This window comes from Dermacentor andersoni, chromosome 1 (genome assembly GCF_023375885.2).
Source record: "Dermacentor andersoni chromosome 1, qqDerAnde1_hic_scaffold, whole genome shotgun sequence".
Classification (NCBI taxonomy): domain Eukaryota; kingdom Metazoa; phylum Arthropoda; class Arachnida; order Ixodida; family Ixodidae; genus Dermacentor; species Dermacentor andersoni.
In genome coordinates this window covers 77,961,234-77,979,595 of record NC_092814.1, presented here as the reverse complement: position 1 = coordinate 77,979,595, position 18,362 = coordinate 77,961,234, and the positions used below count along the sequence as shown (strand labels likewise).

The window sequence follows — 18,362 nt, the reverse complement described above, 5'->3', positions numbered from 1 at the left end:
GCCCTGGTAAGCCATATCACTCGCCAGAGCTTCGAGCCTGCTATATTAGTCCGCTGCGCTTTTGCTCTTATTTGCAGCGCTAGCAAAATGCAGCGTCAAATGAGGGCAAGAGCGCACGCTTCGTGGGGACGTCTCGTTCAAGCTAATCTGTGGCCGTGACTGCAAGCAAGAATATACTAATAATAATACGATATGGCTGTGTGTACCCATCCCAAATGTCATTGATTGATTGATTGATTGATTGATTGATTGATTGATTGATTGATTGATTGATTGATTGATTGATTGATTGATTGATTGATTGATTGATTGATTGATTGATTGATTGATATAAGGACTCATGTGTTGACTTTATTTCGCGTCTAGATATTTCTGCTGCCGTAATCCTTCAAAGTGCGGCACGAAAGTCCAACGCACGATTTCAAAGCGCAGTGGTCATAACGCTCCCAATTAAGCCCTCCCGGGCACAGAAGGTCGGAAGCATAAGAAATGAGAAGGCGGCTAGCAAAAGACAGCGTATTTCAGACTTTTTGCACAGATCATCCGGCGTCAGTCAATACCCGAGCGCTAGCAAACTGCCACTTTTGAAAGATTGACGAACAACTTTGGTTGTCGTCTTTTGCGCATAAATATGCACTGCGTGCATACGGCGAATGTGTTGTTCCTTTCCGTCTGCCCCGTAATTGCGGTTTAATTAAGTTCTATGTTTGACCAACTTCACTTATAGAACTACCTGGCATCTTTACGCAAGACAGAGCTCCGGCCACAAACTCATTCAGTCAGCAGCATTGCACGTATATTAGCTAAATAATCAAGCCATGTATGCGTAGCCATTAAAGGCGAATGTAAATAAGCTACAGCTGCACTTATTTGTAAACAAACCCTTTCACGCCAAAAAAGTGGCCATATATATACATGGCCAAGACATAGAGAAAACTCCTGCCAAGCACGAGCTCATGTGGCCTTTGTGTACAAGCATGCACAGACAGACGCCAGAACTGCGTGCACTGCGCGCACGACAGCGTGCCTCCTATCGAAAAAAAAAACAAAGTTCAAGTCACGCATGTGTCGAGGAAAATGTCGGGCATACTCACGTCCTGAGCTCTGTGCTGCGTGCTTTCACCTCCCAGCAGTGGAACGCCGGCGTTCGCCACGGCGAGCGTTCCGAGCATCACGAACAGCTGTAATTGTATCGATTTCAAGGTTTCACTCGGGTCTTAAAGGCAGACGTTGCACAAGCAGTTTGTTGCAGCCAGTGGTCCAAGCCCAGCGTGACCTAATGGCGCTCACTGGCCGATACTTATTTTAATGAAATAAACTATATCACTGTGTGGCACTCATGATTGAATGCTGCATCTTTCGGTCAACGCCATCGACATCGTTTGTGTGCTGCGTACAGTATGCCGTCCGCCTTGAAATTACACTGACAACAGGGTCGCCAAACGAGTTGTTTGCCCAAAGCTATCGTTCGTCATTTCACGCACATAGGCATGGAATGACAAACGATAGGGCTTTGGGCAGGTCTAATGCGGCACCACTATATGCATGTGACATTATGTTAGCGCCACCACCCCGAGTATTGAGCAGATTGACTGTGCATTGCTTTCGCTTTTACACCGTTTACGAATGAAAGTGGCCTAGACACCTTGCTTGTTGCGTCGCACAAGAAAGAAGACAACCTCCAACGGCCCTATATACTGCGACGCCCCAGACGTTTCTGCGGAGCGCTTTCTCGAGCGCAATATGAGCGACAGCGATACCATTTGCGTGATAAGTTGAATCATTTGGTCAGGCGTGATTTCTCTGACCAAAACACTCACTCCATGGCCACGCCTCGCAAAACAGAGATGTGCCGTGACAGCCTTATACGGGACTGCCTTGTGGACCGCAAGCTAATTGACTTGATTTGGTTTGAACATTCTTCTAAGCTCTGTATACATCGAGTATGCGCTTCCATGACTAATTGAAAAATGGCGTTCGTGTGTATATGTATAAGTGTGCACAGCGGATATAAACGTGAATGCATATGGGTCACTTCTTCCGGACGTTTCGTCATGTTCATGTTTTTTTATATGTAGACATAGTATGTCTGTGTGTGTGCTAAATGTGTGCGCGTTGTATGGAAAAAGGGGTAGCCTCAATTCCTTAACTGTGCCTTGGTATAACCAGTTCCATGCAGTGTATAGCCTATAGCTTCCCATTTATCTACAGCTATTAAACTGCAACGAAAAATAACTTCTATCAGATTTTTGTGAACCTTAGGATGGTGGCGCCGAATAGAACCCTGGTACACAAAAAGCTGTAATGTGCATGCAGGTCGGCGGTCACAACATGTTCATAGTTTTGACAGACAGTGGATGAGTGATAACAGGAGACGAAAATAACTTTTACTTCAATATTACACGGATGCGGCATAGAGTAGACACAGTATAGCACCTTTACCACATACCTTTTCAAGCAAACAGACCAGCAAAGAGCGCTAGCGGCAGGCGTTCACAAAATTAAAGAACGGATGGTAGGACAGGCGGCCGCGGTGGTATATGAAGCACAGCAAATTATGAATCGGTATACCTATACGCCAAGAATAATAAGGATACCAAGCTGAAAAAAGTCTGAAGAAACAAGCCAAGAGCTTGCGGGCCGACAGTTGGTGAGAGAAAGCAGACAAATCGCATGGCCCGTCCTTCGACGAAGAACCTGTGTTAGCGTACGGACGTGGTTGGTGCTGGAACTAGATCCATATCCTCGCATACATGGGTCCAATATTTCCTCTGCGAAGAATTCTTGGTTCATAAAGTACTTATGTTCTTCGCCAACATAACTTCGTGCTGCAACGCCAGAAATAGAGGAGGCAATTGGAGCTTTTCGTTTTACTTTTACATAAAGACGTTGCAAAGCAAATCGCAGGCATGGGCCAATGAAAGGGTGCTAACGGACTGGATCTCCCTCTGTAGAAAGAGAGAGGAAAAGGATAACCAGGTAGCTTCTGATTTGCTATCCTACACTGAGGGAGGAATAGGCGGTCTAAAAAAAGCTAAGGTAAAAAGAAACTTTTTCTGGCTTATTTATTGTTCATATGGACAGGGATCGCAAGATTTACGCCGGCCTAAGTATTTAAATCGAGACGATCGAGACAAAAAGCTAGTAAGTGCCACCGATCACAGTAAGTCAAATCATTTATAACTGGCAACCTGGGGTTCTTCTAACGTGCACCGAAGTCTCAGTATACATACACTAGCGTTTTTGTTTCCCGCTCCAAAGAAAATCTTTAGCGTCCCTATGTTACCGATAACCCCGCTACGACAAGCGGATACAGAAAACATTCGTGTCTTTAAGTCAATTTCGCCTTACTTTATATAAAAGAAATATGGGTAATGACAAATCAAAGTAAACTTTCTTTTTATTTGTAACGTCGACTCTAATCTCGCGCGCCAAAATTGTTGCTCGCCGTTTTTGAACAACTTCCATCAACAATGCAGAACGCCTTACTTCCGCTTGCGATAACTCTCCCGCTCTTTATGTGAGCGTTGAGTAATATAATGAAGCAATTACTCGCACTTCATCATCGCTAGGAATTTGGAACGTGTCCTAAGGAAATTCCATAACGCCTTGCCGCAATTTAGGACAGGAATGAAAGCTCCTGAGACTACAGGGAATGAAACTGCTGAAGATTTCAGCTTCATGCACGAGCAATTCACGCATACCAGCAAGTGATGTCATTATACCTCCTTGTTCTTTAAAACACTGTCTTTCCTTTTTTTTATGTTCGCAGAAACTTGAAGGAGCAGGCAAATATAATGCCGAAAGAACACCTCCAGGCCGCGTTATGTAAATGATAAATTAAATGGCAAAGCAAGGACTGAGTTCACAAAGCTTTATACATAGAATTGTTTATCAATGGCCGATGCCTTCGCCGTTATGTATGGCAGAACCCCTTTCCATGAAAATTACGAACGGTCTCGCGAATGTAAGTTCAACATTGTCATACACTCGGCACGCTATTGATTCACCGCCAGCGCCCCTTCCGTCGCTGCGGCGACGTGTTGGCACGCTTGTTCCGTGGCCATGCGACACTGCCAGGATAAAAGGGCAATCGAAAGCCGGCACAATGCATAAAGCCACCATAAGAAGCGCTCGGGTCACGTGTAACAATCGTTTCCGGTGCCGTTAACCGCCCTGGCGGCAGCTTCGAAGGCAGCGAGGAAGAGGACGTCAAAGAGCTCACACTAATCCGGCAGCAAAGCGGTGCCCGTGCGCGCATTTCTCGCACTGCTCACATTGACAGCCTCTTAAACGGTCGCAGAGCACGCTGCGACGCTCGACCCTGCTGCGAACGACCAACAATGAGTTCCTTTGTTGCGCGGTCGCGCTCTTCGTGTGACGTGCGACTCGGGACAGGCGCGGCGGACTCGCGCCGAATTTGCATGGGCCGAACACCAGGCTGGGCCATACGCGCGCAACGAGAGCACGCGGGAGGAATGCCACCATTGTCGGCCGGCGCTTATCTTTTCTTCGGAGCGGCAGTACTGCGCCGGCGTCCCTAACGGATTCCCAGAAACAATGGCCCGCGCAGCCCTAATAAGTCGCCCACTTCGGGGAAACGGCGGCGCCGCTCCGCGCAACTGTGCCACTGGGCGTGGGCCTGCAGGAGCCGCCGCTGGCGGAAGCCTCTCCCTCCGTCGCGCACCGGAGACGAGCTCGTTCGCTTCCCTCTTCCAGGGTCCGGCTCCGGCCAACGAGTCGCGGACGCCGCCGCCTGGCGTAATGCCGGGCCCAGCTGACCGGCCGTGGCACGCCGCCGCGGCGCGGCAGTTCCGTGCTGAGCGATCGGCGGGGAAAGAATGCGCTCGTCGACGCGAGAGGCTTTTTGCTTGGCTGCTTTTCCATGTCGCGCGGTGCGCGGTTGTGACATCGCGCGATTCGAAATGTGGAAGCCAGGCACGTGCCCACGAAGGCCACTGTGAATCAGAGAGGCAGATTTTTGAAGGGTTTGATCTGTTTTGAGGCTGTCGGTACATCATGCTTTACATATGACTCGGAAGAAGTGGTAACTGAGAGGTTATCGCAGATTGGTTGGATCGCGCGTGCAGATTCCCATCGAATATCTGCCCGGTCTAGCGATGGCACGTCATCTTGACGAACGTCTATTTTTGTTGTTTCCTTTTTCTTCCTTTTTTTTAAAAGAAGCATAGGCTGACTTTCGCAAAGCCGCTATAGCTGTACGCGCCTAGTTGAATATGGTCATTTGTCTGAAAGGCCTAATTCTACGGAAAGTACTTAGCTTCCGCCGGACAACACTAGGAACGATTACGACGCAAACAAGCGCCCCTACAATGGGTTCGTGTAGTTAATACGCGCAGAGACCTCAAAACCCTTCCGATTCTCTCAAGGCTTTCATTTAAAACAGTTTAACGCTACATCACTTTAAGCGAACTATCCCGTCAGCCGATAACAGAGGAAAATATTGCGAAGTCCACGACGCCTATATAGCCCCAGAGGCGCGAAGAAATTAGCGCCATTACCCCTGTCAGCGTGCGCCTCGGAGCAGCGCAATTACATGGCTCTAGGCACTTGCCATGCAGCGTAGAAAGCTTCAATGGCTTTCCTCGCTTCAGTGCCCCGTATCCGCATGTTCAACGTGCCAAGCTCGCCTGAGCGCCGAACAGTACAGATACCTATCGCCACTTCGCTATTCTTTTTCAGCACATGACGGCTCTACGTGCACGCCAGGAGCCACTGGAGGCGCCGTGTTCAGCGCCTTGGTTTTTCTTTCAAACGTCACTAAGCGTTTTTTCCTTACCGGGCCGTTCCCTTCCTGCTTCTTCGTAGCGCCTGGAACGAGTCGCCAGGAAGAGGAGGAGGCGATCGGGTGTCGTTAGCTTCGGCGATTAAGCTCTTGCACTTGCGTATGCGCGCACGCTTGATTGGGGATACACGCCGCGCGCACTGCCCCGAGCGGCGTGCTTCTCTGCGGACGTCCTTGTAGAGGACAGCGCGTACGCGCGCAACGAAGGATCGCGTACAGACATACACACGGCCGTAACCGTGAGCGGCGTCAATAAGCAAACGCCCTCCACCTTCGCCCACTCCTCCTTTCCTTCGAGTGGGCTGGTCTCGGCTTTCCTACAGTCTAATAATAATGCTTAATCTTGATGTTTCGGTTTACTGCGCCCCCCCGGCCTCCGCCCCGTGTGCACCAGATCAAACAGGCACCGATTCCGCTGCCGCAACCAAGCGCGCCCCTCGTGCAGTTCTCGATGCCCTGGCGCTGCCAATACGTCGGCGCTGACTGCCCGTGCATTCCGAGGCACGCGACGTCAAAAATAGCGGTCTGCAGCAGTGAGAGGAGGTGGACACAGTTAATTATAGGCAGTTCAGAATGTCGCAATACACACGGAGATTATATATGTTGGTATCCGTGTGTACTCAAGCACTGATTGGCGCACCCGGGTCGTTAGCCCCAAACGACAATATCAGAAAGTGACTTCCCCACTTCGTGTCCCGCGCCGAGCATAAACGCGCGCTGTAACTTTATGTGGGACATGCTTGCTTAGTGGACGCCATCTGCTCCTTCACTAAGGCCTCAGAAGAACCGGCGAGACAGCCGCGATGTAAGACAATTAACTTGGCCTGAAGCCTTGCTTAACGACCGGAGGAGAAAATTGAAACGAGAGGAAATTGTGAGAAGTTCTCTACAGTCAAATTATGACTGTTCACATAATTTTATCATAACGCAAAAATAACTTATCACTCCACGGATGTTTATGAAGAGCAACTGATGTATGAAACGGCTGCTGAAAGGGAATTAAAAAAAAATATATGAAATGTAACCTTCCATCGACGACTGCTCTGGTTACATTTTTGTTATTTACTTTTTCGTTACTGAGTATCCGATAAATAGAGAGAGAGAAGTGATAAAGGAGAGGAATGGAGGTTAACCGTGCTGAAACCGGTTGGTTAGCCTGCGCTGGAGTAAAAGGAGAAAGGGTACAAAAATACGAGAAGAACGCGAGAAGAAAAGTTAATGCCGCAAACACGCACACACACACGCGCTCAAACTTTCATCGTTCAGCCAGTCGCAAGTAGTCACATAAGCTACACCACGATCCCAGAATCTTCTTTTCCATGAAAGGCCTGTCATCAACTTAACCCAAGGCGGGGCGAAGGGCAAGTCTATGATCATCGTACGAAAGGCTTTTCACAATGACACCCATCTGCTATGTCAGCCGAACAAAGTCTGGATTTAAGAGGCATGCTTTAGCTCGATTTCACTACGAACACAGGTGGCACGCCGACATGCTTTCCTTAGGCGATAAAATAACCTGTGTGAATGAAATATGCAGTATCTCAGATTTTCTTAGATGAAAATTGTATTGACAGATGCAAACAAATTTTTTAGGTCCTTAATTCTTAAAATTGCAAAATTTTAAAGAAAGTAACTACCCAATTTAAGCGCTGCATGTCCGCCAAAAACAAAAAAAGCCATTAAACATAAATTTTGCAAACGTCACCTGGAAGAACGTATAACGCCAATTTTATTAAATCAATTTACGGTCGACATAAGATTGCTACCTCTTTAGTAGGAACTCCGTAAGTCCTATTGGAAAAATAGCAGATAATTTAAAGCCACTTGCGATGTACAGGTATCAGCTTTGTTAGTTAGCCTTACGTGCTTTAACATGACCAGTCTAAACACGTCTCATGTTTCTTTTCATAACGAAGTTGCATAATTCTAAACTTGGGGCGATTTTCCTTTTTAAATTGTGATCGTTTTTCCCGAAAGATTGCGCGCCCAAGTCAAAATTGCTGTCCTGTCTTGCAGCAAGTTTTTACAATTATTTTTAAATGCAAGAAATTTATTCAACATTTAGAGGCTCTATAAAAAACAGCAAGCTCATTTCCGTGTTCCACATGTGTGAGAGTATGCGTGGGACCTTAGCTTAGTACGAGCTGAAGCTCCCACAAGGTTTCTTTAATCACATGCTCGAGTGCGCTGTGCCTTCGAGCAGCCGATGTAGCGTACCGGAATAATTTCGAAACCCCGCGTAGATGGCAAAATGATATTCCGTTACATGAACGATGAGTTGTCTATGGCTCAAATGGCGTATACCAACCAAACTAAGTTTCCAGCTTTCAATCTTTACAAAAATTTACTGAAACAATCTCAGATACGCTCAAGGCCCCAATTTCCCTTATCGGTAATTCACTAGACCCGTTACGGCCGATTTATTTTGGAGTTGCACTTTTTTTTTGGTGGTTCCTGAAGCTTTTGCCTCTACACTTAAAAAACTACACTGAAAAATTTTAGTTGGCGACTGTATTTATCAAAATCGCAATGCTGAAAATTTCTGCAGCGTTTACTAGCAACTACGGAATACATTTTTTCTTGCTTTTTGTTTTTCTCGTACGAATTCTTTACTTTAACCAAACGCATGAATTCGGTCTTGCTGGATAAGTGCTTGTGGAAATTGAAGGAATAATTGTGTCTATTGAGGCAGAGGTGCATGGTGCACTTGAATCACATGAAAACCGTGTGTCATTTACAGCTAGGCTATTTGAAACTTCTCGACGTGTCTTTTACAAGTAGCCAGTGCCCAATGCCGTTAATACTGACACCTGTGGTTGAAAGTGGACTCATGGGCCCCCTATTCTTTTTTGCCACTAGGATGCTTTCTACTGACGACGACTCTGTCGTTTTGCTTTGGAACAGTACGTCCTTTCCTTGATTGAGTGCGCTGCTTCATCAACAACAACAAAAATATCTGAAATACTCAGTCGGAGCCTTCATGTTCCCACTTTGAGGAAGAAATTGCTGCCATTGCGGCATTTGCTCAATGCAGCATGTCCTCGTCCACTTCACGCCGCCCTCCTTTTCTATTGCTGGGAGGCACACGCTCGTTGGTTTGCCCACGTTCAGAGCGACTGCAGTTTTTGTCTTCCTCGTCCTCGCTGCTCGTGTCCATTATAGGAGAAGCTGTACCTTGTATACTGTATGTGTAGTCCTCGTAATCTTTGACATTGAAATAGCTGTCATATCACTATCGCCTTCCGTTGGAAGACGCATCCTGCGCTGACTTGATCCATAAAAATAACGTGCACCCATTATATGACATAAACCCGACATGCTGCAATTAGAACCTTTCTTCGACCCATGCACCCGCAGTTAAAAGTAAACAACGTGCGCGAGCGTCGCGCGCAGCCTTTCTTTTTTTTTTTTTTTTCACGCAGCTTGTACTGCGGCACAAACATGTATTCGACGTAGTAGTTCTGCGGAAACCCGCAAAGTGGAGAGAAGTAATGAATAAAGGGAAAATCAGACATCCACCCGTTCGTAGCAATCGCTACGAACGATTTGTAGCAATCGCTACGAATGGGTGGATGTCTGATTTTCCCTTTGTTCATTACTTCTCTCCACCTTGCGGGTTTCCGCAGAACTACTACGTCAAACTCTTGCCTTTGCTTCGTGTTGTCGACAAATTCAACTTCGCCCTGCCATCTGCTAGCCGCCTGGTTAGCTCAGATGGTAGAGCGGCTGCCACGGAAAGGCGGTGGTCCCGGTTTCGAGTCCCGGACCAGGACGAATTTTTCTTCAACTATGAGGCTTTTCTTTCGAGGAACCCGTATGGGTTTCCTTTGTAGCAATTGCTACGAACGGGTGGAAGTCTGATTTTCCCTTTATTCAAACATGTATTTAAATAAAATTATGGAGATACTGCTCATGCATAAACTGCAGTAGTGGCATGACGAATTTTTCCGTGAGCCAACGCCTGTAACTGTCTGTCTGATTCGTTCGTAGCTTGGAAGCTCTTAGTATATCCTGTCTCGAGTATAGCACTCGTTATTGGACAAAGCCACAACAGGTGATGAAGGTCCGCTGTAGATGCTAGGAGCAGTACACTCTGGGCAGTTCACTGGGTATTCAGGCGTCAGAGCGCAAGATCAGATGACGGAAGACCTTCCCATCCCGTATTCACCCAAGATACTCTTCTTCTGCCCGAGAAAGATAACGGGGACGGGGGAGACACGTGGAGGGATTAAAGCACGTGTGTTCCGACTGAGAAGCGATTTTGGGGGCTAAAATCACAGGAGCGAGGGTCTAATAGGAGGTACACTCAGAGGCTGTATTGCATCAGCAGAATCCATCAAAGTGAAGATTCAAATAACTGCCAGCGTCCCCACAGCAGATATCCATGGTATACGGCTACTCACCTCATTTCACCAGTCCTGCTAAATCTCGTTCATATTGTATTTGTGTATTCCTCGCGCGGTTAGTTTCCACCTTACCGTGGGAGTACACAAGAAGGCGCAAATGCCCGTTGTCGCGAATTCGCGACAAATCAGAAATCCAGGCACTCTGCTGTTGAACTCGCATTCCGCTATGTTTATTGATGGAGGTCATAATGTTGAAGTGCACAAGCACAAAAAGCCTGTTTCTTATTTTCGTTTCGTTTTCTGCGGCCAGTTTCGTCTGCACTATCGGTTGGCAACGACGAAAAATCGTGAAGTTGCACGTCGTTGACTCCACGCACGTATTCCCGACGCACGCACGCTACTCGTTCAAGTTATTGTCCCGAGGTGACACTCCAAGATATCGCGAATTCGCGACACTGGGAGTTAAGGAGTTTGTAAGGAATCAAGGGTGGCATGTAACTATAGAGTCTATATAGTCAGATGTATAACTGATTTGCTTACCAAGTGCGTCTTTAATAAAGGGAAAATCAGACATCCACCCGTTCGTAGCAATTGCTACTATGGAAACCCATACGGGTTCCTCGAAAGAAGAGCCTAGACTCGCAGTTGAAGACAAACTCGTCCTGGTCCGGGACTCGAAGCCGGGGGGGGGGGGGGGCACCACTTTTCTGGGGCAGCCGCTCTACAATCTGAGCTAACCAGGCGGTTAGCAGATGGCAAGGGCGAAGTCTAATTTGTCAGCAGCTCGAAGCAAAGGCAAGAATTTCACGTAATAGTTATGCAGAAACCCGCAAGGTGGAGAGAAGTAATTAATAAAGGGAAAATCAGGCATTCACCCGTTCGTAGCAATTGCTGCAAAGGAAACCCATACGGGTTCTTCGAAAGAAAAGCCTTTGTATCAATTGTTACGAACGGGTGGATGTCTAATTTTTTGATTTGGTATTTAGTAGATGTTGTCACCTTTAATTAGCGCCAGCTACTCCTTTTCACATAGGGATTAAAGAAAGAATATATGATAATAAAATTTGCGAAATCATAACGCAAATTCCAGTCACATAATTACACTAATGTCACACTAAAACTGAAAGCGAAACTTCGTGCAGTAAAAGCAGGTTTTTCGCAGATGCGACTGAGGTAACAATCACTGAAAAACTGCCGTCTCTCCTTACTCGGTACGTTTGAACTTTTTTTCTTTGCCGCCGAGACAGTTTATAATGCAGCATGATTTGGATTCACTTGCCAAAAATTGTGTCCTTCTTCTGATGGTCGGAACATCACCAGGATTCCTTCACTTCTTTTCTTTTTGTAGGTCACGAATTTGAAAAGTCCTTCATCACATTCAATGGCTTCATAATCGCTTAGGTCATAGTCTGAAGTACTGTCGTCCTCCTGATTGGGTGCTTCATCAAGACGAGGTCTCTTGTTCTCGCATTCGCTGGGTTCCACCATGGTCACCAGAGGCGTCAACGCCTTGATGTTCAAGGACTAGCCGTGCCGGCTTGATGATGTCATGCATATGGTGTGTGTTGGCAGAATCGTGGACGCGTTCCTGCGATGCCCTCGTGTGCCTCAAAACACGCTGGCCGTCATAGGGCTCGTGCCGCTGTTCTAGGCTGCCTACCGCCGTAGCGGTTGGAGACACTCCGAGGGAAAAGGCGAAGAAGGCTTCGTACCTGGCTTCAATGAGCTCGTAGGCCGCTACACTTATTCTCCCTGAATTCCAGAGCAATGAAGTCCGGACACAATGTAAACAAACTAGTTAAAACTGAAGTAAAAAGCGAGCAGAAAAGAACAGGGCCACCGTCTCGGAGAACTTCTCGATGTCTGATTTTCTCTTTATTAATTACTTCTCTCCACCTTGCGGGTTTCCGCAGAACTACTACGTGAGACTCTTGCTTTTGTTTCGAGTTGTTGAGAAATTCGACTTCGCTCTGCTATCTGCTAGCCGCCTGGTTGGCTCAGATGATAGAGCGGCTGCCCTGGAAAGGCGGTGGTCCCGGGTTCGAGACCCGGACCAAGACAAATTTTTCTTCACTGTGAGACTTTTCTTTCGAGGAAGCCGTATGTGTTTACTTTGTAGCAATTGCTACGAACGGGTGGATGTCTGATTTTCCGTTTATTATTTACCTCTTTCCACCTTGCGGGTTTCCGCAGAGCTATTACGTAAAACAAGTACGTCTTTTACAGAAAAGAAAATCGACATCTGTGAAACTTTTCGTGAAGTGTAGCTTTCCTCTACAGCTTTCTGCTGACATGCCCAATTGGATTCTTCCTCCAGAGATGACAAGAGCAAAAATTCTTAAATAAGCTCGTCGTTTTGACATTTCATCGAGAGATCGTGTATCATCATATGACCGGCCCCGAAGAACTGGGATGGAAGCCGTGGTTAAATAAACGTAATACTGTTTAATTTCCAATAGATACATTTTTTCCTTCGCTCAATCTTTCCCCATACATAGAAAAGTAAGGCCGCCTCACCTTTTAATAAAAGCATTCTGTCTCATAACTGCGCTGCTTAACCGACTATAAGGATTTGTTTCGCATTCTAGTCACGAAAGCTGATTTCACGAAGTGGCCCCCTGCGCAAGTTGCTCAAAGTGAACAAAGCATAATTTCAATGTTTTCAATGCTTCTCAAACCGATAATCTTTAAGCAAATGAATGCACGCGGGAAAGCGTCACGGATGGGCCGAAGCATTCTCTTGGCGCCACTCGATCATTCTGTTCGGAGCCGCGCCCTTAGCTCTTTCAAGTTAAACAGCTCACCGTTTCAACACGTGAACTTGATGAGGCAGGTGTGCGCGTGTTTTGCTTGCAAAAAAAATGCCAAGCGGTTCCCCTGAAGGTTCTCTTGAAACACTCGGTGGTCCGAAATAGTTGCAACTACATAGATGTTTGAAGGCGAACAGCGCGTTACTTCTAAAGTACTTATATTTGCATTCAGCATAAACGCCAGCGACAAACGTGACCGTACCCAAGGCTTTTCGAGCAATAGAAAGAGCCAAGGTGAATTTCCATATTTATAGCGAATGACCGAGAGGCTTCGGTCTGAACTGGAGGGGCCAGGGTATAGAAAGGAGAAGTAGATTTTAATGAAGAGAAAGGAGGCGAGGCCGACCTGGAGAGCTTGTCTCTAGCCTACTACTCCTCACTGGGGCAAGGGGAAGTAGGAGATAGAGGGAAAGATAGATGGCAGGTGATTACGATATGGAAGACCTAACTACTATGTACATCTTGTCCAATACGCGGATGAGCACAACCGTGAGCAATATGGGCAGGAACACGGAGTCGGTTTCCGAGCAACGATTACTTGAAGCGTGTGGATTCAAACCTGATATGTGAATACACATCAAGTAGCTTTACAGTTAAATTCGTGGAACACTTTCATTTTAGGCATTGGGATGTTAAGCTGGTATGGCCGTTATGACCAACTGTATATTTTGGCTTCGGCGTTGGTGCCACGATGCAGGAACTGCAAAAAGAATATGATGTAAAAGAAGACCTATTTCATCGCAAACCTAGAACGAAAAAGTATTCTAAAAAACATCGAGAAGGTGAAAAACACTTCTCGGCACCAGGTCTCCCGTTTACTAGGACGATGCAAACCGTCATAGGTCGCTTCAAGAGTGACACGGCCCTTGCAACATCGCTAAGGACTTTCTTCCCGAGATATTAAACTAAAGGCATTCTTTTTTGGAGATATAAAAAATAATTCGAACAAGAAATGGCGCAACACTACAAACTGCACAAACTTGTACTATATAGGAATGCTTCATTTTTAAACAGCAACGACACGCAGGGTGCTGGCGAAAATAAGGACGGAGAATCGGCCTCATATACTTTCTTAGATTGGGTAAAACTCCGGCTAAAATTCAAGGTGACATGGCGGCTCCTCCTCTGTTGGAGCCAGGATGTCATACCTTGTGGGTACCATCGGTAATTTCGATCAGAGAGGATAGCTCCATCACCATCAGGGCAACAGCAGAGAAACCTCACTCCTACGTCACTCTCGCACCACGTAGATACCATAGTGCCGATCATAGTGCCCCTATTTAAGAAATTAACTTTGAGCATGCAAGCATTAGCATCAGTAGAGGGAGGTACATATGTAGCTATAGTAAGGAGTGCGGCCATAGCTACTCAGCCTCAGCGGCAGGTGGATTTGAAGAGTTGTATTGTCCCATATTGAATGTTGTCCAAGAAATGTAGACTATAAGCCATGGTTCACAAAAGAACGTCTAACAACAACAACAACAAAAAAGTTAACCCAGCGGACTAAATGACTACACAGAACTCTTGCAAGCCCAATTCGATTTTTTCAGCAAATCTTCACAAACGAGAAAATTTATGTAAAAGTTGCAATTGCACATTCTAAATTAAACCTCTTTGAAAAGCTTCCCTCTAAGAATGCGAGAAATTTCTATAGAGCTTTCTAAATAGCAATTATTTAATTAAGCGAAATGCAAAAAAAAAAATTATCTGAATATCTCCAAGCGACGGCAACCAACATTACGTAATTCGCGACACTGGGAGTTAAGGAATTTGTAAGGAATCAAGGGCGGCATGTAATTATAGTCTAGTCACATGCATAATTTATTTGCTTACCAAGTGCGTCTTCTACAGAAAGAAAAAAAAAAGAGAAAAAAAAAGGAAAACTATATCTCTGAAACTTTTCGTGAAGTGTAACTTTCCTATACAGCTATGCCCAATTGAATTCTTCCTCCAGAGATGAGAAGAGCAAAAATTCATGAATAAGCTCGTCGTTTTGACATTTCATTGCCAGATGGTTTATCATCATGTGAATGGCCCCTGAAGAACTGGGATGGAAGCGGTGTCTAAATGAATGTAATATTGCTTAATTTCCAATAGATACGTATTTTTTTCGCTCAATCTTTTCCTGTACATGGAAAAGTAAGGCCACCTCACCATTTAGTAAAATCATTCTGTCTCCTAAGTGCGCTTGTTAACCCACTATAAGAATTCGTTTCGCATTCTAGTCACGCAAGCTGATTTCACGAAGTGGCATCCTGCGCAAATTTCTCAAAGTGAACAAAGCATAATTTCAATGTTTTCAGTATAACGCACCAAGGACAACACAGGAGAAATTACTTGTACTAACTAATTGAAATCAAAAAATTATAAATTAACGGAAGTGAAAGTGGATGAAAAAACAACTTGCCGCAGGTGGGGAACCATCCCACGTCTTCGCATTACGCGTGCGATGCTCTAACCAATTGAGCTACCTCCGGCGCCGTCTTCCCATCCACTATCTGGGGTATTTATGTGTTACTACTAGAACTAACCCTGGGAGTGTTAGCCAGCATCCACCACGTTTTAGAGCGCAGCTCTTTGGCGTCCGTTCCTGGGTTTCGCGTCGTCGTCGGCGTTGTCGTCGGCCTCGTAACCAGCTCCGCCCCCTTTTCATCCCCCCAGCGCTAGCAGCGACCGACTGATACCGCTGGATGCCGCTGACGCCGCTAGAGAGTCAAGATAACGTGACTGCATAGAACACCGTCGCCGCCATGCAGAAAGAGGAGGAAAGGGTCCCCCCCCCTGTTCTTGTGTGGCGGATAGGGTGCTCTTCAGTTGCCGACGCGCCGGTTATTTCACGTAGGCCCCGGCACGTCGACGAATACGTGACCACCTTCCTACGGCTAGACCTGGTTCTTAGCGCTGCGGAAGCGAGGGTATCATATTGTTTGTGTCGGCATCGGCGGCGTTGTCCCTGAAACCAACTCCGCAGCTGGGGTTGACTCACTATCGGCGTCAGCGGCATCAGTCAGTCGCTGCTATCTCTTCCCTCCTCCATTTATCGTGTTGTCCGCTTGCTGCGCGCGCTTCTGCCCCCATCGTTTGCCGCTGGGTGTACACGCCGCCCCCCTCCCCCCTCTTCCTGCGAGTCTCCGGTTGTCAAAGCGCCGGCTCGAACTTAATTCCTTTCTTCGCTCCTCCTCCAATGCAACCCCTGTGCGGTGGCAATCAGAGAGCCAGATCGGTGGCGGCGGATCTGTATATGTGCACCGCCCGAGCCGAAATTGCCGCTGCCGTTCGCCCTGTGCGGTGGCAATCAGAGAGCCAGATCGGTGGCGGCTTGACATAAAGACAAACAGCAATTTCCTAACACTTATGCGGGAGAACATCCCGTTCCTCTCGCTCGTAACGCGTCCCACGGCTGTGACAACCTCGCGAGGCACTTGTATAGATCTCGTCTTTGAGAATCAAGCATTGGTGTACCAAGTCGAACATATATCAGTCTATTTCTCCGACCACAAAGCTTCCTTCATGACTGTCAAGAACTGTTAGTGGAGTCTTTGTTAAAGGAATACGTGTGAAAAATAAAAAAAAAATTCTGTGATAGCGCATACATGTGTTGCTCGATTTCTTTGCCTCAATCTATCGAAAAGGTGAAACAGCTTATTTGCTGCGCTCAAATTTCGCATTATTTTCATCCACTTTCAATTTCGTTAATTTATAATTTCTTTATTTCAATTAGCCAGTGCAAGTAATTTCCCCTTTGTTGTCCTTGGTGCCTTTGTTTGTTGGCTTCTTATGGCGTGCGTGCGTGCGTGCGTGCGTGTGCGTGCGTGCGTGCGTGCGTGTGTGTGTGTGTGTGTGTGTGTGTGTGTGTGTGTGTGTGTGTGTGTGTGTGTGCGTGCGTGCGTGCGTGTGTGCGTGCGTGCGTGCGTGCGTGTGTGTGTGTGTGTGTGCGTGCGTGCGTGCGTGCGTGTGTGTGTGTGTGTGTGTGCGTGTGCGCGTGTGTGTGTGTGTGTGTGTGTGTGTGTGTGTGTGTGTGTGTGTGTGTGTGTGTGTGTGTGTGTGTGTGTGTGTGTGTGTGTGTGTTCGGTGTGTGTGTAAATCGGTATTTACAATGACAATAAGCACACCATGCGGACAATCTGTACCAAGTGAAGTGCCTGTAATGCCTGAAATTGTGCTTGACTAGAACTAGATAAAAACTTTGTTAAGCCGATTGAATTATTCAAAAGCTATTCGTTTTGATGGTTTACTGAATGCCCATCGGAAGCTACAGATCTCTTGCCACACGTCAAGGAAATGTCGTAGATTACTCCGGTCGAACATTTTGCATATGGATTTGCATGTATTCTTTCTAGACGCATGTCATGGGCCGCTGGTCAGCTTTTGAAAAGCGAGCACAATTTGGCCAGTTTGTTTTGCCTTCACGTCGGAAGCCGGCGTTGTGTGTCGATGGTGTTCTTTGCGCCCGGAACAATGGCGTAGTCGTGTGCTCGCATTTCAAAGAGCAACAGACGCAAACTACGAAAGTTCCGCGACCTGCAGTAAGAAATATAATGTACAGGGTGTTCCAAATGTCACGCCACAATATTTAAATGTATGCAAATGCAACGTTGCCATCGCTTGGAGATATTCAGATTATTTATTGCATTCCGCCTAATTAAATAATAAGTCTTAAATAATTAAGCAACCTTTAGATGGTATAATTAGATTAAAAGTGTCAATGAGAACATTTTAGAGCAACGTGAAAAACTCCCGATACAGCTTTTTGTTGCTCAATACGGGCTACATGAAGGTGTTTAATTCCAGCGTGAAAAAACCCCAGGAATGTATGCAAAATTGCCGCGCGACTGGCCGCTCGAGGCGCTTTGCATGTATTCGCTGGCTTCTTTCACGCTCGGAAAAACACTTTTGTGTAGCACGTATTGAGCAACAGAAAGCCATATCGGGAATTTTTCATGTTGCTCTACAATTTTCTCATTGACACTTTTAATGTAATTATAATATTCCAGAAGTTGATTAATTAATTAAGTCTGATTGTGTAATTAGGCGTAATGCAAATGAATAATCTGAATATCTCCACGCGACGGTAACCAACATAACCTTGGTTCTGTCCAGCTACGTTGCGTTTGCATATTTTTTAATCTTGGTGCATGACAGCTGGGACAAGCTGTATATAGGACAAACGGATCGCTACGTGAATGATCACGCAGGGGAACATTGTCCTCGATGTTAAGAACAAGGATGGTGCGCATTTATAACGCACACAAATGTCTCTGCACGTAGATGTAAAACGCGTTTTGGGGAGATATAGATATTAGGAAAGAGCAAAAATGTAGTAGCGCGTTCATTAATTAAGCGCAGAGGATAAAAGTTCGTTAGCGATACTTCTGAGTCACCGTACCCATACATAAATGA

General features: G+C 46.3%; 1 protein-coding gene across 1 annotated transcript in view; it reads right to left on the bottom strand.

Annotated features, from left to right (window-relative positions):
* Window positions 1–18,362, bottom strand: part of LOC126544067 (uncharacterized) — a 32,223-nt gene that overhangs the window by 1,432 nt on the left and 12,429 nt on the right. Inside the window, exon 2 of the mRNA XM_050191273.3 lies at window positions 1,095–1,181. Within this exon, the coding sequence (XP_050047230.1) occupies window positions 1,095–1,181 (87 nt within the window). The remainder of the gene's footprint in view (window positions 1–1,094; window positions 1,182–18,362) is intronic.